The 26,462-nt window shown below is 39.5% G+C and overlaps 2 protein-coding genes and 1 long non-coding RNA gene across 6 annotated transcripts in view; all 3 read right to left on the bottom strand.

Moving 5' to 3' along the window:
* LOC144664011 (uncharacterized) overlaps window positions 1-26,462 on the bottom strand; it is a 98,588-nt gene that overhangs the window by 13,019 nt on the left and 59,107 nt on the right. The window lies entirely within an intron of this gene.
* Window positions 1-26,462, bottom strand: part of LOC144664006 (uncharacterized) — a 358,501-nt gene that overhangs the window by 331,013 nt on the left and 1,026 nt on the right. Inside the window, exons 1-7 of one of the 2 annotated variants that reach the window (XM_078525109.1) lie at window positions 10,892-11,024; window positions 10,686-10,785; window positions 9,516-9,603; window positions 8,128-8,283; window positions 5,949-6,053; window positions 5,430-5,546; window positions 355-1,078 (exon numbers count right to left, since the gene is read on the bottom strand). In XM_078525109.1, the coding sequence (XP_078381235.1) occupies window positions 355-1,051 (697 nt within the window). In that variant the 5' untranslated portion in view covers window positions 1,052-1,078; window positions 5,430-5,546; window positions 5,949-6,053; ... (2 more) ...; window positions 10,686-10,785; window positions 10,892-11,024. Of the gene's footprint in view, window positions 1-354; window positions 1,079-5,429; window positions 5,547-5,948; window positions 6,054-8,127; window positions 8,284-9,515; window positions 9,604-10,685; window positions 10,786-10,891; window positions 11,025-23,666; window positions 23,760-24,285; window positions 24,367-26,081; window positions 26,145-26,462 lie in introns of those variants that run through there. The other variant, XM_078525100.1, reaches the window with a different exon arrangement.
* Window positions 12,307-15,367, bottom strand: LOC144662439 (uncharacterized). Of its 3 annotated transcripts, none has more exons than XR_013572441.1 (4): window positions 14,941-15,367; window positions 14,683-14,774; window positions 14,192-14,362; window positions 12,307-13,687 (listed from the first exon to the last, which is right to left on the bottom strand). It is a non-coding gene; the product is annotated as an uncharacterized LOC144662439 (long non-coding RNA). The 3 variants fall into 3 exon arrangements; XR_013572442.1 differs by having other exon boundaries at window positions 15,001-15,367; XR_013572440.1 differs by lacking the exon at window positions 14,941-15,367 and having other exon boundaries at window positions 12,308-13,687; window positions 14,683-14,932.

The raw sequence follows: 26,462 nt of genomic DNA, 5'->3' as shown, positions 1-26,462 counted from the left end.
ATGAAGTTTGGGAAGCACTTCTTTCGCGTCTTTATATGGTTCCCTAGCGGCGGAACCATCGATGACTTTTGTTCATTACCCCGTCAATGCAATCTCCAAGCAAAAGATAAGAGGAGACAGTAGGCATCCCTGTCGAATTTCAGTTTGATGGTATACTCCAAAGCACTTCCAAACTCTGCCTCGGAATACATGAACATGTACATGAATCATATGTGCATGTCTTCTTTTCTATTCGATTTAGTAGTCAGTAAGTGAGGGACTCGTGTATGTCACACCAATCAGTTTGGTACTTTTGTCAGGAACTTGTTGTCAGTTACTTAATTTAGTAAGAAATAAAACACGAGCCAATCTTACCTTCTCCCTCCATTTCAATTGCCATCGCTTGGGGGTGGGAATGAACCAGCTCTTTTCGTCGCCAATCAGCATTAACCTTCTCTGGGCCACTCAAAAACTCGCCATTCCTGTGTACTGTTACGTCTCGTTCTTCAGGGATTTTCAAAGGTGCTTTCCAACCGTCAGCCACATGTCTGATTAGTTGAAGAAAACGTCGGCTCACAAGACTCCTTGTGCCAGTGGATTGTTCTTGATCATTCATGACAATCTTGGAGGCATATGTTGTTAGCTTTGCAGAAACCACCACATCTCCCAGTTTGGATTTCTCTTGGTTTAGACCACTACAGCATCCCACAGAAATGGCTCCCTTGGGTCCCAGTACAGTGGCAGCATTTTTCAAGGTAATCAAAGAGCTGCCAGGACCAGTTGAACCTTCATTGCATCTCATCAATGCAACTTTCACATCTGCATCTTGGTCGTTAACCGCATTACCAAAGTAAACGTAACCCAGACCATCAAAATACCATTTAAATGAATTTCGTAAGTGTGCATAGCAACTTAAGAACTCACAGTCCTTAACAGTCACCAACAGAATGTCTATAGGCAGACTTGGGTAGCTTTTAGTTGCTGGAAGGTCGCACAGCTTTGGAAGGTTAATATCGACCTCAGGTGGGTCGCCATTACCATCCTTTAAGCTTCCACTTTCAGCCCCAGACATTGTGATCAACCATATTCAGGAATGTTGCTACAAAGTAATAAGGAACAGAGTTACAATAAATAAAGCACTTTTATGAGTGACCCTAAGGGAACCCGCGAATTTTATTTTCAATTTTAAATACTCAGGATACCCCCAATTCCCCTCCCCCCCCCCAAAAAAAAGGAAAAAAGAAAAAAAGTCGACAAAAACCAAAAGTGTTTTGAATTTCATTCAACGTCACTTGAAGTTCAACAGCAATGAAAACGTCTTGGTACATTGAATTTGAATTGTTGGCTAGTTTTTCCTCAATATATATTCATATAAAAATATATATATATTTTTTTTCCAACCAGCAAATCCTATTTTTGGCTTGACTTGTGGTTGACTCGGGCTTGCGGTTGGCTTGTGTAATGCTACAACTCTCTTCGGCCGGTGCTAAGGCCGATGCCACGTTTGACCACGTTACGTTTTCAAAATTATCTGGATTAGTGTGGATGGTGAAATTATTGAAAACGATATGAAAACGAGAGTGTGGACGGAAAACATTTTATTCGTTTAGTACTTTACGGGGCGAAAACTTCGTTTTCAAATTTATCCGGATTAGTGTGGACGGTTTCACGGGGCCTTAAAGTTTGCTGAATGAAAATTAAGATGATTCAGTTGTCACGCAACTAAATGAAACGGTCCCGTTATAGTTTGATCGACGGATTTACCCAGCATCTGTTGAAACAAATGTGAGGACCACGTGAAACTACGCATGTTTCAACAACGTTGCAACATGCTGGACGGGAAAAAGTCTCTTGTGAGTCGCTAAAGAAAGGAAAAACATAGCGGAAGAGGCGCTGGTGACAGTTCCCGAGTAATGTTCGCGCTCCTCGCGAGGCCATCTCTCTCCAATACACTCAAAGTTCCTCACGGACTGTTTTGCAGCTTAGAGCATATTATAACCATATAGGAGAACAACGAACTATCTTCGTTACAATGATCACGAAACTCTAGCAATTACTCGAAACTATAAAAATATCAAAATTTCACTCACGATGACAAATACAAAGAGTAAGTTTTCACTTTCCATTTCCTCTTTCATGCTCGTAACGTTTTTCTATGATCTAGACAGTTGCTCAGGCGATAACAGTTCTTTTACAACGAGTGCCGATCTTATGATAATGAAATAATTTCGGAAATAAGTATATTTGTGCTGCGACAGATCGCAGCGACAAAATGAGCGAAAATAGCGTTGTCGCAGCGTGTGCACATGTACACTTGCACGTTGTGGCACGTTGTCGAAAATACGCATAATTTGTTTTGTTTTGCACGAAATGCTTTGAAATGTACCCGTATCTTTTTTACTCTTGTCACGTTTATGTATTATTTGACCACATTTTTCTCCGGCTGTGTTGTAATTGGATTTACTGGTCAATCAATTGTTTTCAACTGAAAATGTGACGCAAATAATGACTACAGTATGGGGCCCAGTTCTCGGCCACTTTTGGCGTTAACTTGTATTTCTTACCTCAGAAGAACTGCAATAATTTAAAATTTCGCCCAGAGTATTCTACATTATTCAGCTTTTTGTTGTGAAGCTATCGACCGGTCAATAATTAATTTGCCCGAGCAATAATAAAAATAAAAGCTCCGTTTGTGGGCCCAGTTCTCGGCCACCCGGACCCAGTTTTCGGCCACCAAAAAGCTTGTGCGTAATTTTCTGTATAAAAAGGCTCAATTAATTTCCACAGTCATAAAATCACTCTGTAAACTTATTTATGTTATGTCGATCCCAAATTATTTTATGAGACTTTGTTTCACTTTGGAAAAGAAGATTTTTAACGCGCCTAGTTGCTTGCCTATGTGCAGGGTCTGGCAAACCCGCAAAACTACGTTGTGTGACCAATGCATTTAGATGGTTTATTTTGCAGTTAAAAGGTCTTGAAAGAGTTAGGTGTTGTAGAAATAATAGAAAAGACAAAAGTCAGCTCAAAACTTAGACATTTAATTAAACTTTATATTTAAAACATTTCTTTCTTTCATTATTGCTGCAGCATATGAGATTATATTAAAAACAAAAGCACTAAACTGTGATAGCGAGCAGGGTGGCCGAGAACTGGCAAATACGCAAAAGTTTGCACGAAAAAATGTCGAAGTAAATTAAGACCAAAATATACAACGGTTCAACAAAAAGTTAACTTAAGCAGAAAGCTGAATTATTCTAAGTTTTACGTGCCAAAAATTAGCTCGTTTGGTAGGGGCTCACGGACAATATTGCAAAATACGAATTTAACTACATCCATGAATTTTAAGGAGCCGTAAACAAACAAGTTTTCGACAAAAACAAATTCACGTACCTTCGCATAAACTCGACGTGTGAGCTTTCTAAAGCGAGTTGAAAGATCAAACTCAAGATACTAAGAGCACAAGAATCAGTCTATCGTTTGAAGGAAATAACTTTTTCTTTTAATTCAACTGTGGCGTGAAAAAAACGCGTTGAACACAAAGTGGCCGAGAACTGGACCCGGCCGAGAACTGGGCCCCATACTGTACAGAGCTGACATCTGAACAGAACGAATGTGGCAGAAGAGCCGTTGAAGGCCACAATTTTTTAATATTTGGAGAAGGCGGTACATATTGGGACATACTTTCCCGCCTGATCACGTTTTTGCATATGCGGAAATGTATTGAATATGTATACGTAATCGCGTGTATAAATTAATTTTCCAGCTCGCGCTGTTTTCGGTTTCGCCATCGTGATTTCCGAAGTTTTTCTTTGGGGTGGCCCAGAGGACGTCATGTCTTGGATCACATTTTTCGTTCTGGGGAGAGCACAGGCCAAAAATTGACCAATTTCGGTGAAAATTGCATAAATTGTCCATTCAGGTGGTACAGATCATTGTAAATCGGCAAATTTACGACCTAATTTGATATTCCATCTAGTTTAAAAGGACCACAGAACGAACTGATTGCATTCAAATTGGGCCAGACTATAGTTCGAAGACTGTTCTTTCGATGACCGGGATCTCCGATGAAAGCGAGTCGAGGAAGTTTGATTTTTCGGCTACATTCCAGAGACGGTACCGGGATTGTCGATGTCGGAGTTGCACGCCTTGTGTAAATATTTGTATTCAGTACACGAGTCGAAAACTTAAACTCCCAAAACAGCTCTCTCGCGCGCTACAAATCGCCAAGAAAACGGCATAAAAACAAACTTAAACAATGGGAAAATGTTTCTGCTTTATTTTATTACAAGTACGAGTCGTAAAAGCCGATTTTAGAAAGCTTAAATATTTACAATAGCAATTAGTGAAGAAATTTGAATATTCATATGGGCATGCTGTGACCTCACGAACATAGGATGGTAAGCCTGTGGTTTAATAATAGCATTCCAGGCATCAATACAAGGTCGCGCAGGACCCTTGCTCATTAATAAATTCATTAGCCAAATTTCTTGACGGAGTGCTATCTTTTAAAGCTTTAATTCGCTACATTTTGAACATCGATTTCTCTAAAATTTTTCAAGGATATTAAGGGATGATGGAATTACATCATGATTGTCCTTTTACTGAGAGATGACCGTTTACACTGTAATGTTACAGGTTCTTAAAAGTTTAACTGCAGATAATGCGATTTTGTGTCCAAGTTTTCGGCTACTACAGCGCACCGAGTTAAATGATTATATAACCTAGTGATGAATCATAACCTCTTTTGTGTTATGACAAGAACGAAATTTTCGATTTCAAAAACTGCTAGAAGTTATCTGCTTCTAAGAGAATAAAAATGTGAAATCTAAACTTTGAAACGTTCTATCTTCATTTTGAGAACGAAATTTCAAAATTCGCTCTTGTCATAACACAATAGGGTGCGCCAAGTTCATGTTCCTCGCGAATCAACTCCTGAAATTCTATATCGGCAAAGAAAACTTGGACACAAAATTGCAGGATTTTCCGCTTCCAAAGACCTTCCGAGTCAATGTTTACAACCGACGTGTGCTATATTCGCAGCAGTGAATCTAATTATGATAATTCGCTTTGTTTCAGCGCACGGTACGCAAAGCTGAGAACAATACCGTGCAATTACTTGTACAAAGAACTTTAAGAAAAACATTGTCATGAATATTTCGTTTGTTGTCGGCTTCAGTCGTCGCAGTTCGTGCCTACTCTTTAAATAAATACATACATAATGATCTCCAGGGTCCTGCGCGACCTTAATGCCTTTAAGGTAAGAAAGTTCCCTCTCGACCTTTTCTTTCGTTGGCAATCAACTCTAAGATATCAACAGCGTGAAACTGTGGCTGACAAGAGGCGATGAATCCGTGCATAGTTGAATGAGACGAACATAAACTTCATTTAGCTTTGGAGATAAAAACCTTCATGCACTAGGCTGTTTGAGAACTAAGCATTCAGCTTACCTTGAAATTTAGAAAGTTCTCACCGAGCCAAATTAACGTCTGTCGTTTGTAATTAACTCCATCGAACTCCAAGGCATCAACAACACAAAACTGTAGCAGTGAAGAGGCGATGAATTCCTGTATGACATCAAATTAGACGAAAATTTTAGCGTTTGAGATAAAAATCTCATGTAGTTGGCTGTTATAGGACTACTATTCGATGAAGCGCCCTGGGCGCTTATTAAATTTTTGGACCTTGAGAGTGGGCGCTTATTCGAGCTGGGCGCTTATTAAATTTTCACGACTTTCAGCAAATAGTAAGTTTACTTTTGTAACAAAACAACAAATAATAACAAAACGTGAAGATGTACCAAAGCAGAATTTTAACTGTTCATTGAAAGTTTCTGTAAAGTCTCTTAGTAGTAATTTTCAATAATCAATACTCCTCTTGTGCACTTAAGTTTTTTTGTGGGGTGGGGGGTGGGAGCTTATTCGAGGTTGGGCGCTTAATCGAATAAATACGTCAATTGTCTAGCTTACCTTGAACGTAAGAAGGTTCCCCCTAAACCAAAATAACCCCTCTTTCGCAATCAACTCCAAGACATTAACAACATAAAACTGTTGCTGTGAAGATGCGGTGAATTCCTGTAACATTAAATGAGAAGAAAATTAACTTTATTTATTTTAGTGTTGAAGATATAAATCTTCATGCAGTAGACTGTTAAGATCTGTAGTGTTCTATGTGCTGGATTACGTGCTAAAATAAGATGCAGTCCCGCTGGAGGGTGTATCCCATCAAAGGTGTCTCTCAAGGCCTGGGATCCCACATCCACCAGAAGGCGACACAACCGAGCGTAGTTGGTCGTCTCTTTGGCTGCATTCATTATGTATGCAGACCTCTCAACCTTAAAACACTGAAAATCTGGAGACGGATGTAAAAAAATCTGGAGATTGATCGACCGGTAGACAAAACCAAGTAAACACATATCCTAATTAAGAGAAAGTGTTTGTATCCTGCTTATAAGCTTAATAAGCAATTAAAAAATAATAATAATAGTAATTAAACAATTTAAAAAAAACGTAATCAAAATGCGAGGGACTGGTAATGATGATGACGTAATTTGGAACATGTCTTCTATATATGGTAGGTATGGACTGTGTTTCCAGCGCGTGGCAGCGAACAGACGGATGAAAACGGAACCGAACGGCTTGGTTTGTTTAAGTTTAACTATGGATTTGCACAGAATTTGGCGCAAGAGTCGTCTAAGCAAGCCAAAAGTGAAATAATACAAGAAATTGCATCTTTTCAGCTTGTGCCTCTGTTTATCGTGAGATTTGCCTGTCTCGTCGTTTGGCCGTGGGATTAAAGTGAAAACCGTGAGTCTCACGACAAAATCGTGAGACTTGAGAGGTCTGGTATGCTACAGGGGGGGGACAGAGGATTTTTTTTTTCAGCGGCCCATTTTTTTATATCCCCCCCAATAGTACACTACATATGTTTGAAATTTCAAGAGACATGTTTAATAAGAACATCGAGAGTGCTTTGACTGTTTATGTCATACCTATGCCAGTCAGTCTAAGTAGCGCAAATTCGAGATAGCCTGCCGGCTCGAGTACCAGTACTACCAGGAGTATTGACAGGAACCTGCGTTTCACTGTCACTCTCGTTGACAAAAGCAACAACCTCATCATCATCATCACTCACTATCACACTCATCCACGGATTCATTTCCGCTGTCGCCATCCTCTTCACCCTCGTTTTCCGGCCGTTCAGCATCATTCCTCTCAAGTGCGACATGTGCCATTATTCTCCTTATTTTATAGTTTTTCTGAGGTTGCATTAAATGGTTCCATTTTAGATGTTTTACTTTCTATACTGTATCGAAACATAACATCTACAGGCAGGCACACTACTTAAAAAAAACTTCAAAATAGGTACTATAGTCTCTCAGAATAATAGAGGTACCCTTGTTGCCTACAATTCTTGAAAGAAGCTGCTGTACTTATCATTTCTTTTTTCACGTTTTAAAACTACTACAAAAGCTAGACAGAAACTTACAAAAAATAAGCATCCCCCCAGGACATATTTAAACAATTTTCATATCCCCCCTTTTTTTGCTCTAAAAATTTCAGAACCCCCCTAAAGTCCTCTGCCCCCCCCCCCCCCCCCTGTAGGATACATAATGAATGCAGCCTTTGGTGGATGCAACTGGTGGTGGAGCAGCTGAAGCCATGAACTGACGAAATGTTAGTACATGAACTGTATACACCTAATTGCAATAAAGTTGTCATAGAAAAAAGTAAAAAAGAAAAAAGGTAAATAGGAATTAATTAGCTCAGTTTCATAACTGGTAGCATTTACAGAAATTTCACGAGTTTTATCTGCACTGTAACAAAATTAATTGATTTATACATATTTTTAAGCATTTTGAGGCCATTTGTACAAATAAATTTCTTTTTTCCTTTTTTCTATGACAACCTTATTGCAATTAGGTGTATATACACTGTAAGTTACATTTGGTTTATCTTAGTAACTTTCTCTTTGCTTTTGTTATTCTGGTTTTCATCAGCTAAACTGTGCCTGCGGATCGCGAAATAATTATGGTCCTATCTGGGTTTACAAAAAAGGAGTCTGATCATAGCTAAAGAAGATGTAAGTAGTAATTAATTACACAGTTACCAACTTTATAAATGCATATGACAACAGAATGCTGTTTACCTTAACTCAAAAAGACAGTAATGTTTTTTAACAATTTATTTCTCTGCATGCAGTTTCTTATCCCCAAGTGCTGGCAATCTCTATAATGAACAACGACGAAACACTTGCAGATGAAGCCAGTGTTCAGTTATGAAATTATAAACATGTATGTCAAGCCTAAGAATTGAAAAGAAAATTGATAATTTGTTAGATCATCATCATCATCATCATCATCATCATCAACAACAACAACAACATTGATTATTTAATTTAAGGACTTGGAACTGTTGAAACACAAACTTGATCAGTGCGTAAATGTGTTATTTTAATTAGGAATATCAATTTTTAAGCAATTTATGCTCAGAAAATATCAAAACAATGTGTCCGTTTTTAATCTGACTTCTTACTTTCACTTACTGGAGACATATTATGCGGTACCGGTATTTTTTTTAACAAGTAATTTGGTGCAATACCATTATGAATTATATCTTATTAATACAATCAAGTCAAAGTAGCGAATGCAAATTACACACTCTAATTGAGCTGGTTTCCATAAAAACATTTAACATTTAACAATACCCCGGATTCCCTCTATAGCGCGCGCCTGCAGGGAATCACGGTAGTTGTATTCATCAAACCATGCGCGAGACTCATTAAAGCGCATCGTTGCTGAGTCTCGCGCATGGTTTGATGAATACAACTACCGTGATTCCCTACAGGCAAGCGCTATAGAGGGAATCGGGTATTAGATCATATACAACTGCTATTTGCCATTTTGAAAATGAGTTTGAGATGAATTCATTAACAGTTGCAAGGCAATTATGATCAAGAAGTTACACACCAGTAAATATGGAATGTAAAAGCCTGACCATGCATTGGTTATAGCTCATAAAAATACTATTCTCGTATTTTCTTCTCTTCTCTTGTCAGACTCATTTGTTGTGCAACTCGAGCCTCCACTGACCCTAACAGGCTGCACACTGCTCTTTCTCTCACATTTTGCAAAGTAGAAGTTTTCTATTTCGAACTCTCTCGCATGTTAAACTGTCTGTGTCTAACTTGTTTATTCTTTCACTACAGTGAAGCCGTTGTTTTTGCTTATTCTTGCATACCGTCTTTGAGCCCGTTTTGAATAAATTTAGGATTGAATGGTTAAGTTAAACCGTGATAAAAAACAGAATTATTCATCTTGACAAATGAAAAGGGATAGTAAATCAAGTGTTCGACAGATCAGTATTTGCATGGACAAATTAATAAAAAAGCGGCAAGCAAAAGTTTTCCACCGTTGTCGTTAAAAACATTACTCCATTATGCCAAACTAAATATAACCTATTCATAATAAGACTAGAACGCACATTCCAGACATTAAAATGCTTAAACCGATCAAATTTGAAATGAAACTTTCTTACCTTGCGGAATGAACTGTCTTTTAATTCAGTTGTTTCAATTCAGTCTCTCGTAAAAAAATAGTGGCAGTCAGTCAGCAAGGAGTTATAGCTATGGAAATTAACAGTTGAGTATTATCTGATTAACATGTTACATTTAAGCATCTTCAAAATTAAAAATGTTGATCAAAGCAAAGAACAATAATAAGTTAAAATCTTTAAATCTGTAAGGTTAAGAAGTTTGGGCTTTTTTACACAGTTTTATGCACTTTCGTCCCGAGGAACCTATCTTATATGCAATATAAACGCCACTCAAGTGATCATGAATACTAATTTCTCATGATGTTCTCTGCTGTTTCTACACCTACGTTGTATAAAGTATATTATTTCATTTGACCTGGTAACTGAGGACTCGAATAGGGAACTGACAGTAAATAAGGATCTTCCAGTTATCAATAAATCTGAGTAACATAACAGTAAAAGTGAAGGTATAACACGCGCTAGAAGTTACACACTCCTCAAGTATATAATGCAAATAGACTATTACATGCAGTTAACATTTGAGTTTACCTTTTAATTTCTCCGCGTTTAAGAAAGTATTTCTCGAATTTAACATCAAAATACAACTTAACAATGACAACAATAAAGTAGGCATTTTGAGTCTGATCGATGAGTCAAGTTTAATGCATAAAACACACCCCGGACATAAGTTCTGCAGTAATTGTTGCGTTGTCAAGAAAATACAAATCATCAAGGCGGATGACGTTTGCTGCCGATTACGTGGTAACATTTTTATTTCTATTGTCGATCCTAATGATCACACTTTTCCTGACGATCGCTGGTGTGCTTTTGTTTTTATTTACTTGCTTCTAAAGGATCACTGGCTAGTTTTGTTCAGCGATTGTCTAATGACATCACATTTCACTTCCGCTTTCGGTTATGATATTCTCGATCGCATGGCTCTTTTTTTCGTCTTGATGCATTATACTCGGGACAGAATTCGAACTGCTCATGGCTGACTGATAGGTCACTATACATCTACATTGAAGTAAACTCTACTGACAATAAAACAATTTAGGAATTTAAACAGCTTTGTCTGCTTCCTTTGCTAAGCACTGCCGAACGGAATTCCATTCGTCACACACAAATGTGTTTTATGTTTCATAATAATTTCAATAAACACATCCTGCTCACCTTGAACGTACAAGTTTCTCTTAGAGCCTCAATTACACTCACTTCGACGTTTGCAATCGATTCGCAGCCATCAACAATGTACAAATGCGGTCCTGAATTGCTGCATGAAACGAACATCCATGATTAACAACTAAAGTACCGACAAAAATGTGACTCTCGTCTAGTCACGCGAACTCAATAGCTCTCAGTAAATTGTCTTTCCTTACCTATGGACTCGTTATTTGCTTTCATGTATCGTGAATCTTTTAAAACCACAAAGCAGCTCTCGGAGCAGAAGAGTGTTGTCTGAAGAGATCAGTTTTTCGATGTGATCACGAGATCAAAACCACTCAAGCAGAATGCAACGTATGCGTGACGAAAAATGTCACGTCAATTCCTAAAAATAGAATTATTCTCCTGATGTCACGCATCGCGGAGGGCTATAATCTGTGACATCAGTGAATTTTTCTGGACAGCTCGCTAAAATGAAAAACCCTTGTGCTGGTTTTAAAGGAGTTAAGTGGTTTTGCACGTTGAAAATATACTGCAATAAACCCCCAAGTTAAAATCTTAGCCTGCATATTTGTAAACTGAAATGATTCCATTTAGTTACCCGGTGCGCCACTATTGGGAATTCAATGAAAGGGGCTCAAATCGTTCTATTTTAACACTATCAATCTTAAGTTGCCCAGATATTTATATGCCGCAAGGAAGCTTCCCTATTCGTTCATCTGCACGTTTCTGAGACGTGATTATAAATAAAATCAAAAAGGAACATTTGCGTCGAGCGACTACACATGCACTTGTCACAAGAGACCCAGTCAAGAAGTAGAAAGGTCCTGGGAACGAGATTACCGCAACAGTAGCTCAGAGGCGCCAGTAGTTTACTTAAAGAGGTTATTCTAAAATAGATGCGTACTGCAGCGAGGCTTTCATTTAAGCAACGCAAATGCCCCCTTTCGATTTGATTATTATTATTATTATTATTATTATTATTATTATTATTAATCGGTAGTTTAGCATTGTCGAATATTTCACCCTTAAACTTGTACAACCGCAAACCTTAATGTTTTCAAGAGGTTCTGATATCATGGCCTCCTTTCGATGTTGCTATTAAACTTTAGAGCATTGCAAGGCTGTTACCTCTTTTCTCCTAGTAGTTTATTAGTGGAATACCTCATTTGGCTGATCACTAGAAACGTGTTATAAAGTCAAAATCGTCGAATCCCTGTCTATCACGTTAGCTCCCTTTTCAGTTTACCTAAAGAGGCCTTCAGGTAGGCGCGCCGGCCTAATGGTTAGCGCGCCGGATTCCGTAACGAACGGTCCGAGCTCGAGCCCTGGCCGGGGTCACTGTGTTGTGTTCTTGGGCAAGACACTTTACTCTCATAATGCCTCTCTTCACCCAGGTGTATAAATGGGTACCCGCGAAATAATGCTGGGGGAGGGGAAGGGGGTACCCTGATGAACTAGCATCGCATCCAGGGGGAATAAAAATATTCTGATCGCTTAAATGCTATCAAAACCGGGATAAGCTCCGGCAGTATGGGCCACTTGGCTCGGGTGTCCCCACCCTCCTTAAAAGAGCCCTAAAAATAATAGCACAATTACACAGTGAAGTGGTACAATAGTGGCAAGGTGCAAAAAGTGAAACATAACTGCAGCTGCGCAGTGGTAAAGTGGCACTAGTAGTCTGTGTGGCAAGCGTTCTCATACATTCTGGCCGCGTGAAATTTTTAAACTTGATAAAACACTCCTGTTCGTTTATTAAACATTACATAAACACTGATAGCAAAATAATCTTGTGACGATAAAGTTAGTAACTAGTGGAAAGAGGTTCGTTTAAGTAACGAGTACTTCAGCAGTACAGTAAACACCCGCTTCTAATATCCTAGTGGATTAATAATATACAGGCTGAACTTAAGAAATTAGACCCCATTTGAAATAGGTTCTTATTTGTAAGATCAGCTCAGTCAAATTAAGTTAATTCGAACGCAGGGATTGTATCTAAAAATCCAGCTCTCGTGTAGTTTCAGTGTAAGATGACTAAGATGTGCTGTAGTATTTTAAGGCAGGCTCAAAGTGGAACGGCGGAAAATGTATTATATTTCCCAGGGTTTTGTATGATTTAGTATAGTAGTTTCTATGACACGGCTGAATAAATGATATAAAAGTAGTATGCTGAGCAGTCGCAAACAGTTTAAACCGCTGAATAAATAAGAACGTTAACCTCATTAGGAACCTAAACAGCCCGATTTCCCACTAAATACACGATATATAAGAACCTATTCCGGCTGACTTGTACAAATGTAGGTTCTTATGAGCGGGAGTTTACTGTATAGAATACAAGCATAGTTATAAAAAGTAACCGTTGATTACATGGTTACATAAAGTACATGTCATTAAGCTCCAGGGTTTTGGGGCACACAGGATTCATCAGTGACGATACACGGCAGTTTCTTTTTTATCTTTGTATTGATTTTTTGCTATCCTTAGTCCATCCGTTTGTAAGTTGTTCATTAGGGAGCTTAAGCAATGACGACGGCGACGTCGAGGACAACGCCCAGTGAAAAATGAATTTATATTTTACTCGAAAATCTAGCGATTATCCAGATGTATTCGGTGTATCTATTTGCTTAGGAACCAGCTCTAGCTGAATATGTCGAGAGAGCGTTCAACCTAAAATAGAAAAAGGAAAGTTCACGTTCTCCAAAATACGCAAAACTTGGTCATTTCACGTTGTTGTTTTGCAGAGAACGGCCAAAAAATGTACTAGGATTGCAAACGAACGTGCAGAGCTATTATTCTGTTCATTAAATCTTTTGTGTGGTGTCGTTCTCGTTCACGTTGCCGTCGTCGTGTTACTTCTGCAACAACGGGAGCAGTTGGATGCGGCCTGCCGTTACTTCGTGCTTTCTGCACGTCTGTGAGTGGCGAAGTGTCCTGTGCATTGGAGGACTGCTTCAGCTATGGTTGTCATTTTGCCCTTTCTCCACATTCGTCTAATTACTGGCAGGTACAAGCTATAACAAATTTAAAAGGAATTAGTAAAAAAAGTGGACGTTGATTACAACATTGCATGTAGTAAAAATGATGTTAAGGTTTCTAACGTGTTTACTTAGGCAAAAACAACAACATTAACAGCAACCAAACATACCTAAAATAGTGGTGAAAGAAACGAGCTGGGATTCATGCATTCGTTAAGCGCAATGACATACTACTGATATAAATGATAACAAGATGAATAAAAAATAAAAGCGACATGATTGATCTTTGTGCTCTATTTAAGTATTGAGTTTATCCCGTCGGTTTTGACAAGTTTGCCTTCCTTTTAGTAGATATATCATACTAATTTTTTCGGTTATCTTTTTGACAGAAACCAAATCCCCAATTTCTGTCTTTTGCAACAGAGCATAATTTAAAAATATCTGTGTGTACACATTTCTTTTGTGGTCTATCAGGAAAACTGAAGGTATTGAAATAAGGTTTGATTCTTAAGTAAGGCCTGATTTTGGTGTGATTCTTACCTATAGTCAGGTTTCTTGCGTTGGTCAGCAAAATAGTTGTTAAGCCTAACAGCCCACTTGAGAGTCTCCTCACTAACCCTTGAAGGCGCAAGCGATGCTTCATTATGCGAACGTCTTTAATTTGTAGTTGGTCAAAACGCAGCTACTGCTCTAATCTAACGACATCGTTCTCTGGAAGACAGAACAAACAAATTCTTCTTACACTTGCCTACAATGAAAGGAATTTAAGCATATTAAACCATATATCGGAGGTTTTCAGGTAAAGCTTTACTTTTGTATGAGAAAAATTTTCTACGAATATTTATTAAAAGCAGGTACTCAGTTGAAATTAAAAAAAATTTTCCTAAAATTTAGTTAACTGTATCTAAGAAAATTTCTGTACATCCTGGCTGCAGATTGATATTTCTTTTATTAACTGGAACATACTTTTCTCTTCTTCGGTTGCCTCCAGCCATCACCTATCCCACGTACCTAACGCGTGCTATGATTACCTTATAGGCATGGCCAGACCTATCAGTAATGTACGCTCGGTCCGTAAACTGGAAAGACCTCTAGCAATACTTTCCCAGTACGGCCTGGTTAACTACAAAGTAAGTAAATGAAATTAAAAATCAGTAAAAGTTTGTTATACAAAAATGTGGATGTGGACGATCACCGACTTATCATAAAAACAAACTTAGAACCCCAAATCGTTAACAGAGTTAAAAACAAGAAATCTTAGCTAACCTATTGTTCCGTCGATATATTACCTTAACTTTTTTGGTCAATATCTTATTTTGTTTGCCCTCTGCTCCACTGTTCTACTGTACCTCTGTTCCCTGTGACTCTCTCACTCGATGCCATCGTTCCGCCGTGCCATCGTTTCCCTGTGCCACTGTGCACTATGTCATTGTTTCACTGTCGTTCAACTGTACCTCAGTTCCACTGTGCCATCGTTCCACTGTGCCATTGTTCCACTGTGCCGCTGTTCCACTTTGCCATCGTTCCACTGTGCCATTGTTCCACTGTGCCACCGTTCCACTGTGCCATCGTTCCACTTTGTCAAATTTCCATTGTGCCATTGCTCCACTGTGCCATTGTTTCTCTGTGCCACTGTTCCACTTTGCCTCAGTTCCACTGTGCCACTGTCCCTCTCTTCCCACACGCCACCGTTCCAATTTCTTACTGTTATACTGTGCCATCTGCGCCTCAGTGTCATTGTACCAGTGTGCTTTGTTCCACTTTAACTGTGTTTAACTGTTGTTTGTTCCACTGAGCCTCAGCTCCACTGTGCCCTGTTTCACTATGTCATTCTGCCTCCATGCCACTAAGCCACTGTTCCGCTGTGCCAGTTGTCCACTGTGACACGGTTCACTATTCCACTGCTGTGCTGTACCACTGTTCCTCTGCGCCACTGTTTTACCGTACCTCAGTTCACCATGCCTCTGTTCCACTGTGCCTCTGTTCCACTGCGTAATTGCTTCCCTATGAAACCGTTCAATGTGCCTCCGTTCCACTGTGCCACTCTGCCTCAGTGACCCGTGCTTCAGTTTCACCGTGCCTCCGTAACACTGTTCCACTGTGCACGGCTTTACTGCTCCAATGTGCCTCTGTCCCGCAGCTCCGCTGTGCTATTGTTCCACTGTGCCACTGGTTCACTGTACAACTTTTTCCTGTGCAAATGCTTCACTGTAGCACCGTGCATCTTTTCCACTGTACTGTGACTCTGCGCCACTGTTTCCGTGTGCCCGTTTCGCTGTGCTTCTGCATGATCGTGCCTGCTGCACTGTGGCACAGTCTCACTGAACCACTATTCATCAGTACCACTGCTCCACTGTTTTACGATGCCACTTTAACTCTGTTCCACTGTGCCTCCGTTCTTTAATGCCACTCTACCTGTGTCACTGACCAACTGTTCCACTGTGCCGCTGTGACACTGTCTCAATTACACTGTGCCATAGTTCAACAATTCCACTCTACAGTGCCACTGTGCCTATGCTTCGCTGTATAACTGTTCCACTATGCCTCTGTGTCACAGCTTCACAGTGCCACCGTTATTCTGTGCCACTGTTCTTCTGTACTGCTGTTCTATTATTGCACCGTGTGACTGTCCCACTGTATCACTTTGCCACTGTGTCTCTCTTCTTCTGTGCCACTGTTCCACTATGTCTCTCTGCAACTGTTTCTCCGTGCCACTGTTTCACTGATCTACTATGCAACTTCTCACTGTACTACTGCATTATATTGTATTTTTCTACTGTGCCTCTATCTCCACTTTGCCTCCGTTCCATCTGTTTCACTGTGCCGCTGTTCCACTGCACCACTTTGCCACTGTGTCTCTCTGGCACTGTTTCTCTGTGCCACTGTTGTACAGTGGCTCAGTTCCACTGTACTTCTTTTCTATTGTTTATCTGTGCCTCTGTGGGAGTGTTCCAATTTTGCTCTGTGGCACTGTATCACAGTGCCGCTGTTCTATTACTTCCACTGTTCCACTATATTCCAAAATTGTGCGTCTGTTACACGGGTTAAACTGTCTCACTGAGAAGCCACACCACCGTTCTTCTGCGCCAATGTTTCAGTGTGCTGCGGATCCTCTGTTTCATTTTTCTTCTTTTTCCTTGTGCCACTATATTATTGTGCCCTTGTTTCATTGTGCCACTGTTCTTCTGTGCGACTGTGCAACTTTTCCGCTGCCACAGTTTCACTATACCATTGCTCCACTGTGCCACTCGTCCACTGTGCAGCTGTTACTCCGTTCCATTCTGCCTCTGCTCCATTGTGCCGCTGTTCCACTGAGTCCGTGTTCACAGTGTTACTGTTCCACTGTGCCCCTGCTCAAAGTGTCACTTTCTACTATGCCGCCATGCCACCGTGTCATTGTTCCATTCTGCCTCTGTTCAGCTGTGCCACTATATTCCACTATACTGCCAGTCTATTGTTACACTTTGCCTCTACGTCCCCTGTGCCATTTCCCCACTCTGCGACTGTGCGTCTGTTCCACTGTGCCTAGGACTGTACCACTGTACGATTGCGCTACGGTTTCACTGTGCCTCTGTTCCACTATGCATCTGTTCCACTGTTTCTCTGTGCACTATTCTACTCTCAGTATGATTCCCTGTACTGTGCTGTTCTATTTTGGCACTGTGCCTCTGCGCAAGTGTTCCATCGTTGCTCTGTTCCACTGTTTCATTGCCACTGTTTTGATCGCCCATTGTTCCACTGTAACACTTTACGTCCATTCTTCCTCTGTTCCACCATTTCTCTGTGCCACTGTTCCATAATGCCTGTGTCACGGTGACACTGTTGGTCTATTGTACCTTGCCACTGTTTAACTACGACTGTTTAACTTTGCCACTGTTCCCCCCACTTTGCCACTGTTCCACTGTGCGTCTGTTCGACAGTGCCACTGTGTCATTGTTCCACTGTACCTTCCACTGTTACATTGTACCTCTTTTGCTCTGTGTCTGTGTTTGTGACTGTGTCTCCGTGAAATCATGACACTGTTCCACCGTGCCACTGTTCCATAGTTCCACTGTACCTCTGTTACATTGCGCTTCTTTTGCACTGTGTGACTGTGCCTCCCTGCAACCATGCCACTGTTCCACCGTACCACCGTACCACTGTTTCATTGTTCCACTGTACCTCTGTTACATTGTACCTCTTTTGCAATGTGCGACCGCGTCTCCGTGAAATCACGCCACTGTTCCACCGTGCCAATTTTCCATGGTCTTGACAAAAGATTTCTGGGGGGAGGGTTATGGGTTGAGGAAACAGCTTGCGTTATGCAAATGCAATACAATTGCATTCCTTGAATCATTTTGGCGAGGAAAGCAAAAATCAAAAGAAATTAAGGCAAACGGGCAATATCGAACTTTATTAGCCGAAACAAATTTAGATTCACAGTGACCTTTCGTAAATATAGCCCACCTCTCCTTCACTCATTCAATGTTGTTTTGTTTTAATTATTTGTTTTCGCCGAGCCAAAAAAATAAATAAATTGAAGTCCGGAGCGGGTGCAATGCCTGTTTTTATTGCGTCAACTCGAGTAGAATCCATGTTTTAACGTCATATTTTCAGATTGTATTCTTATATTTTTACAAACAAAAAGGACATAGCGGTGGTTGAATTTTGAATTAATAGTATTTTAGACCAGGAATACCACGGTTATTAGTTATTTGACAAAAGATACCTTTAAAATGAAACAATGAATCATGAACTGGCCTTCGAACAGGCTTCCGAGTGGGGTAAAGAGGAAAAAATAGGACCAGAGCCAGCCGAGCGAGACCTTGGTAGGATACCACGTTCTTTTGAACGCGATCGTCTTTACGTGTTTTCTGTTCCAAATACAATTTTATTGATTGAACACTTGAGGCATGGCCAGCTAAAATCGTGATAGAAGCAAAACATTATCTACAATACCGGACTTTGAGATCAACAATAATTGATTGAAGGCGGAAGCGGGTGTAAGATCAATTTTTAATTTGTCTTTATCAGCATTGTCCAAGATTAATTGTAGCTTTGTTTTACGGTTCTTGCACACACATATAATTTATGTTATCTTAAACCGAAAATTCTTACTCGACTGTTAAAGCTATCAGGTTTTTGTGGCATACATTCTCTAAGTATTACTCATTTGTCAACGAATAACGAGGATATACCTTTCAAATAAAAAAATATCTTTTATATATCTCAAGAAAACATGAATGAATCAAACGTTACTTCGGTAATGCCAGGTTAAAAGAGAGACACAAAACTGGGACCCAACAGAAAAACCACTCATTGCGATTTACATCTGTTACAAAACCTAGGCCTAAGACACATTTATTACAAGTTAAAAATTACCCTGAAGTTGTTTTCACTCAAAACAAAAAGCGATATTACTCAAAACAATTTACTACGACTCGAGTTCAATTTCAATACCATCTCGGTAGAGAATTCACGTAGCTATAATGTTTATAAGAATATAGCCGTTGTATGCGCGCAATACAATCTGAGCGGGCATTTTTTTCTATAGGAGCCCACTAAATGCTACAGAGGCCCGTTAACCCGGATGCGCGTCATCGAAAACGTTCTACTTGTTTATTTAAGCGGGGAAAGAATCATTGAATTTTACCGCCTTGCTTTGGAGTGTTCACCATTATTTTGGCGTTAGCAAACAATCCGGAACCTAGATACTATTTGAGGAAAGAAAACATTTTTGCTCACAAATTACAAAGACAGAAACCCTGTTTTCGAGTGAATTCAAATACATCAATTGTGCAATCACTAATTAAGAAAAACGCTAACTTTTATAACTTGTGTGAAAGATAATAAATTTTTTTGGATTCCTCGTGGCTACAAAGAACGCAGATCACTCAATTATATTTCTAAATTCCGTATAAAGACGCGGTGCTGGATGATACAACAGAGTTTATGAAAAAGACGAAACCTGTAAAATAGTTAAAAACTTCAAACCACCATACGAGAAGAGGTTCATTACGTAAACTGAAATATGAGTCTCTATTGTTGCTTTAGGTGCTCAAAAGTGAAAAAACACGATTACCATGTTCCAAGCAGAGTTTACTGATTACGTCACCATTGTTATCGTCATACAAATCCAACTCTGTCAGACTTTTGTTTTCTTGTAATGCGGCAGCTAGTCAAGTAGCGCCATCGTCACCAATTGTATTGCCAGACAACTCCGACACTACCAGGCTTTTGTTTTCTCTCAGCATTTCAGCTAGAAAATTAGTGCCATCGTCACCAATGATATTCTGACACAATTTTAACTCTGTCAGACTTGCGCTTTTGTGAAATGCGGCAGCTAGACAAGTAGCACCATGGTCACCAATGATATTCAAAGACAAATCCAACACTGCCAGACTTGCATTCTCTTGTAATGCTTTAGCTAGTCCAGTAGCTCCTTCGTCACCAATTTTATTGTAAGACAAATTCAACTCTGTCAGACTTGTGTTCTCTCTCAGTGCTCCAGCTAGTCCAGTAGCTCCTTCATCACCAATTGTATTGTAAGACAAATTCAACACTGCCAGACTTGTGTTCTCTCTCAATGCTCTAGCTAGACCAGTAGCACCATAGTCACCAATGTTATTGAGAGACAAATACAATTCTGCAAGACTTGTGTTCTCCTGTAATGCTCCAGCTATTCTAGTAGCTCCTTCGTCACCAATAATATTGCAAGACAAATTCAACTCTGTCAGACTTGCGTTCAATTGCAATGTTCTAGTTAGTTCAGTAGCACCTTGCCCACCAATGCCATTGAGATACAAATGCAATTTTGTCAGACTTTTGTTCTCTTGTAATGCTTCAGCTAGTCCAGTAGCACCGTGGTCACCAATTTTGTTGAGAGATAAATCCAACTCTGTCAGACTTGCGTTCTTTTGTAATGCGGCAGCTAGTCCAGTAGCACCTTGGGCACCAATATTATTGTTATACAAATTCAACACTGTCAGACTTGAATTCCCTTTAAGTGCTTCAGCTAGAACAACAGCGTCAGCGCCATTTGTCCTTCTGAGTCTAAAAGCTTTATGTTTAAGCAATGAACCAGACACACGTGCCAATTTCAAATGAAAATCACTATTTTCCTTTTTACATTCTCTAATGCACTCCAATACAACCGAAAAGCAGTCAACCTCATCTTCATGGTTCACTTGTGTCGTTAAACTCTTGACTAGAGCTTCTGCTGTCTCCTCACAACGTGTCGCTATCATGCCACATGTGAATTTAAGCACCTCTTTCAGATAATAGAGGTATCTTCTGTCAGCAGCTAAGCTTTCGGTACTGATTTCTTTGTCGAGAAGCTGACAACACAGAAAAAATGCTGCAAAGAATTCTTGGAAACTCTTGTGTAGAAAGCTGAAACGTCGGCCCGGTCTTAGTTTGCTGGCTCTTTGCTGAACTGACAAAAATCCGAATCCAGATAAGTCAACTGAATATTTTCTGAGCTCACTTTCCTCAAAGTCCAAATTGTCGTCGCGTAAGCCATTCAAAGCTATCCGGCCAAGGTGTATCAACTGAGTTTTGTAAGCTTCAATGGGATTCTCGTTGCTTTCGGATAAGCCTCTTTTTTGTATGTATCGTCGTAGCACACAATGTGCCATTTCAAGGTATAGTTCAGCTCTACTTTCTGGAAAAACTCCCTGATATTCTTCGCAAACGAGGCAAAGAAGTGCAGTGTTCAGAGGATTGGCTACCATTTCTTTTAGGTTTTTATCATTTGTCAGCTTGGACAAAAGCTTGTCGGCCAAATCCTTCATGGTTTTGAAATATTTGTCAACAAACGTCCGTGTATCTTCTTCGGTAAACCCCTCGATCTCCAGCAGGGTGTCACATTGTATTCGTACCTTTATTCCAGCCTCGTGCCGTGCCGTAGCAACCAAGCGACACTTTGGAAGTACTTTGCCCTGAATGATTTTGGAAAAAATTGGTAGGTTTTTCGCTGGAACCTCGTCTAATCCATCAAGTATCAGCAATACGTTAGACTGGTTGTGGCTAATGAAGTTGAAGAATCTTTCTTTGACGTCTTCTTCAACATCTTGAGGTAGAAGTTGATCACCAATGGCCTCCTGTAGATACTTCAGCAACAACACACCTTCTTGAGGCAGGCGATCATCAACAGACTTCATATCACGACACCTCAGCAACAACACAGTTTCGAACCTTGGAAAGCAATCTTCTGCTTCATGTTTTCCTGTAGCCCAGTCATAAACAAGCTTTTTGCAATACGTTGTCTTCCCCATACCAGGTTTTCCTTCAATTAACACTGTTCTGGGTTGTGGACATTCTTCATGGGGTTTAAAGATCCCAGACATGTTAACAGTGTTAGATGTCGCTGTCCCTCTTGTTTTCTTCCTGCTGACCACTTTGAGTCTGGTGAAAATATCATCAAGATGAAAGTGAAACTCTTCACACCACGGAAACGGAGCGAGCCATCCCTCGCGGACTTTGTAGAGCTGACGAACTCCATCAACAATCTCGGTTGGATCAAAACCATCTAGAAGAAAATAAAAGCCACTTCAAGTACCATGTCTATCGAAAAGGAGAGAAATTTATACGGCACTTAATCGGGACATTAAAGATTTGCAAATGGAAAGTGAGTAAATGAAGACAAAGATAATAAACTGGAAAGTATTTAGAATTTTTGCAAAATATGAAAAGTAAGAGCAATTAAAACGGTTACTCTTTTAATTTAAAATAAACAAATGGAAATTGAGTAAATAAAGACAAGATAAAAAAAAAACTGGAAATGATTTATAATATTTGCTAAAGATGAAAAAAGTAAGAGCAATTATGGGCAGTTTTCTGTAGGAAGAGGAAGAGGAAGAGGAACACGAAGAGGGCGAACGCTCAAAACACTGCCAGTCGACTCCACTGCACACGGAGAGCAAGTAAAAAGTTTTTCGAAATTGTATTTGACACGTTTTTTATCGGCCTTTGTATGAAATACTTCATAGGAAGGGATGATTTTGGCGAGATAAAAAAATTCGATTGTTCGTCCCTGATTTTTCATTCTTCATTCTTACCAAAAACTGCTCTTAAAGGGACACTGTCACCAGTTTCAATTCAAAACGCAGGAGCCTGAAGACATATGGAAACTACGAATAGTGATCCAATTTTGTTAAAATGCCTACAAAGTAAAAATTAATTGATGCTACGCCCTGTCCAAATAAAGAAGAATGGCATTTACCATTTTGAAAGAACTTCTTTCATTTAGGAGATATTTAAGTTTTTGTGTTATGCAAATGAGGAAAGTGACGACGTCATAAATTGTTCCACTAAAAGATAGATCACAAAATCAAGAATATCTCTGAAAATAAAAGAGTGACATTTTTTAAACTTGGCATCAGTAGTGACATTCCTTAAAGGTGCAAGACGGCTTATACTATGATGTTACCATGGCAACACTCTTGGTTCCAGTCTCTTTCTGTCATAAACCAAATATCTCCATTTGCAACCCTTTAAAGTGGGGCAGAGGGTTCAGCTGGGAGTGGACGATCTTTGGTTAAGCAAAAACTGGGGATATCAGTATTAATTTGTCTTTTATGGTGTACATTAATGGTGCCAAGTTTGAAGAACACAGCTCAAATATTCCAAGAGATATTCTTGATTCAGTTCTTCATCTTTTTGTGGAACAATTTTCAAGATCTCAACTTGAAAAAATGAAGTTGATTTTTTCAAGTTTTGTCCTTGTGGAGTGGACAAACATCTAAAAATTATTATGGCTTCCATCTTCCTTCAACAACAACTTACTTTATATCTCCACCTTGATGTACTTGGTGCATTTCATGTACGAGAAGACGTATTCACCAATACGTATATACGTATAGTAGTTAGCCAGCAGATTTACATTAGCTTTTTTTCGGGTGTGAATGACTGAGTTTACAATGGTGCATTAGCTATAAAAAGCATCTAGTATATCGAAGAAGAAAAATATAAATGTTTGAAAAACAGAAAATTTCTGTCAGTTTGATAACAACAATAAAATACTGTAAGCACTAACCTTCATCTTGGCTTGAACCCGTCAAAGAGTCTAACTTTTCACTGACGTTTTTCACTTGATTTCCCATTTGCTCGAGTTTCTCTTTGATGTCTTCTGCGGATCAAAAAGTCAGCACCTAAGTTTCAGTTTAAAGCCCTACACAGGGGTCTCCTTACGTTAACGTTTTTTTTTTGTTTCCTTTGTTTTTCAAATTTTAGGAAACAATGTTTAATAAATAAACCTATTAAGTCACATACAGGAAACGGACCAGTCCCCAGTAGATGGTTTTTAAATGTTAAAACATTCCCCGTTAGCCTCGACAGCCTTATTGAAATTACGGTTATTACTTTTAGGGTCGTCATTTTTTTTTTTAAGTTTAGCTTACTAAATGTTACGTAGGTAAAATATATATATAGTACACGATGCATTTATTGATTAAATGATTGATTGCTTGAATAATATTAGCTATGAGAAAGCCTAAAATTCAAGAAAAAATAAAGTTTATGTTATGTTATGTTATTAGTTATGTTGAAGGTGGCCTGCGTTGCAGACGAACAAAACCCCGGTAAAAATGAAGGCGGCCTATGCAAAAGTTCCATGTTTTAACCTTTGCTTCTGTACTTTGCTTAAAAGAACTAACCTGCATCTTCTAAATTAACCATCTTTTCGCTCACATTTTTCACTTGATTTTCCACCAGCTCAAGTTTGTCTTTGATGTTTCCTGAGATTAAAACTATGCATTTGTCAAGATTTAGGTTGCTTTTCATTTTTTAAAGACCGACCAGTCGGACTAACTGTAGCCTGCGTAGCAAGCGTTCCCGTGCGAGCGAAGTGCTGCTATGTGTCGCGCGCGAGCGAATACTCTGGCGAAGAGCGAAAGATTCTGGCTGCGCGAAAATTGGGGCGAGAGCAAAAAACGAAAAGGAGGGGGGAGGGGGTGGGGAAGCGAGGGAACGCTTGCAAGCAAACCCCACGATTCTGAAAAACGCCCACCGATTTTTCACGGTTGATTTCACTCATTGATTTTTCACGGTTGATTTCACTCATCAAAGCCAATTACAATTGACTGGAAATAAAGTTTACTTCCTTCAAAACAAAATCATCCACGTGAAACCTTGTCAAAATATTCAAACCCGCGAAACACTGTTTTGATGTCCGAAACATCGCTGCAGAGTTTGTCGATGCAATTTTAAAATTAAATTTGGTACAGCATCTCATCCGGGAAGAGCTGGTTATATTTCTTTAGAATATCTTTGTAAACCCTCGAAGCGAAAATATTCCTATGACAAATCCTTGCCGATATTTGCAGAGCTGTTGGGATCGAAGTTGTGGAAAACCCCAAGCTATTTTCATAGCGTGTTTGTAATCCTTGCGCTCGCAAAATTAGAAATTTTGGGACACTATACAAACTCGTACAGAGTTCGATAGGAAGCGAGGCTGCTGCTTGCAAAACTCCACCAAAGCCAATATATTGCAATATAACCGCTTACTACAATAGTGCACAAAGAAATCTTCAGTTTTACGTATCAAAATTATAAATAGTGGCGAAGAAGCTCACCTCAATCCCGTCCAAGTTTCAACTGTATGACTTCCGTCTACAACAAGAGCGGCTAAATTCTCATTAAATACAGAATTCTTCGACTTCAGTGAATCAATAAAACGCCTGTCCATGGCGGCTTCAGCTGAAGCGTTCACAATATTTCCCTCTGTGTATGTCCTCTAAACAGTCAAACTTTTCATTATTGCGGTTTTCGTGAAATGCGACAGCCAACGAACCATGAAAACCAGAAACAAACAAAATGGATCGAAATCTACCAAACTGACAGACTTGACCTTTTGACCCGAACGAAGCGAACTTCTGTTTCCCGAGAGGTCCGCGAATATGTCAAACTTGTCAATCTACATAACTACCCCGCACCAATCAGAGACCCCGTTCGTGGGCGAACGGGTTTTTCAGAATCGTGGGGTTTGCTTGCAAGCGTTCCCTCGCTTCCCCACCCCCACCCCCCTTCTTTTCCCTTTTTTTGCTCGCCAGAATCTTTCGCTCTTCGCCAGAATATTTGCTCGCGTACATAGCAGCACTTCGCACGCACGGGAACGCTTAACTGTTGAAAATGAAACTACACTTTCGTCTACTTTCCACTTGGAGCGAACTGTCCCATTTAATTTTCAGCTGAAATATCTGGAAATTTGTCCTTTGTCAGTTTTATTCCTCGCTGGCCTGGTAGGGTGTGCCGCCCCCCGCATAAAAAAATCGCCCATTTATACGCACCCATACATGGCTCGACTACCGAGTAAGTTGTAACGATTACTTTCACGGCTCTTTTGGTCATTTTAGGGAAACTTGGTTTGGTGGTTTAGCATCGTTCTTTTTCAGGTTTTGGGTTTTGGGTTTTTTAACATTTGACTATTGGTTCAGTAGATTTTAAAACATACCTTCAATCTCTCCAAGCTTATCCTTGATGACACCGTTTTCGTCCTTTATCTGCTTAAGCAGCACTTTTTTTAAAAAAAAGGTGAATAAGTTAATAAGGTAACACGCTTACTTTTCGTGAATATAGTTAATCACTACAACTTTCCGGTCCCTTATTGAAGATTAACATTTGTAACCTTTAATGCACTTTACGTGTGAGCCTAGAGTGGACATATTTTTTGAACGGTCAGGAACATTTTTCCGTTTTCAACGGTTTCTTCTCTTGTTAATTAAAATAATAATAATAATAATAATAATAATAATAATAATAATAATAATAATAATAATAATAATAATAATAATAATAATAATAATAATTTCTAGGGCGCTTTTTACATATTCTG

This window comes from Oculina patagonica, chromosome 8 (assembly GCF_052425735.1).
Source record: "Oculina patagonica isolate OP01 chromosome 8, crgOcupat, whole genome shotgun sequence".
Lineage (NCBI taxonomy): Eukaryota > Metazoa > Cnidaria > Anthozoa > Scleractinia > Oculinidae > Oculina > Oculina patagonica.
Note: the sequence above shows the minus strand (reverse complement) of the source record. Positions and strands in the feature narration are given on the sequence as shown.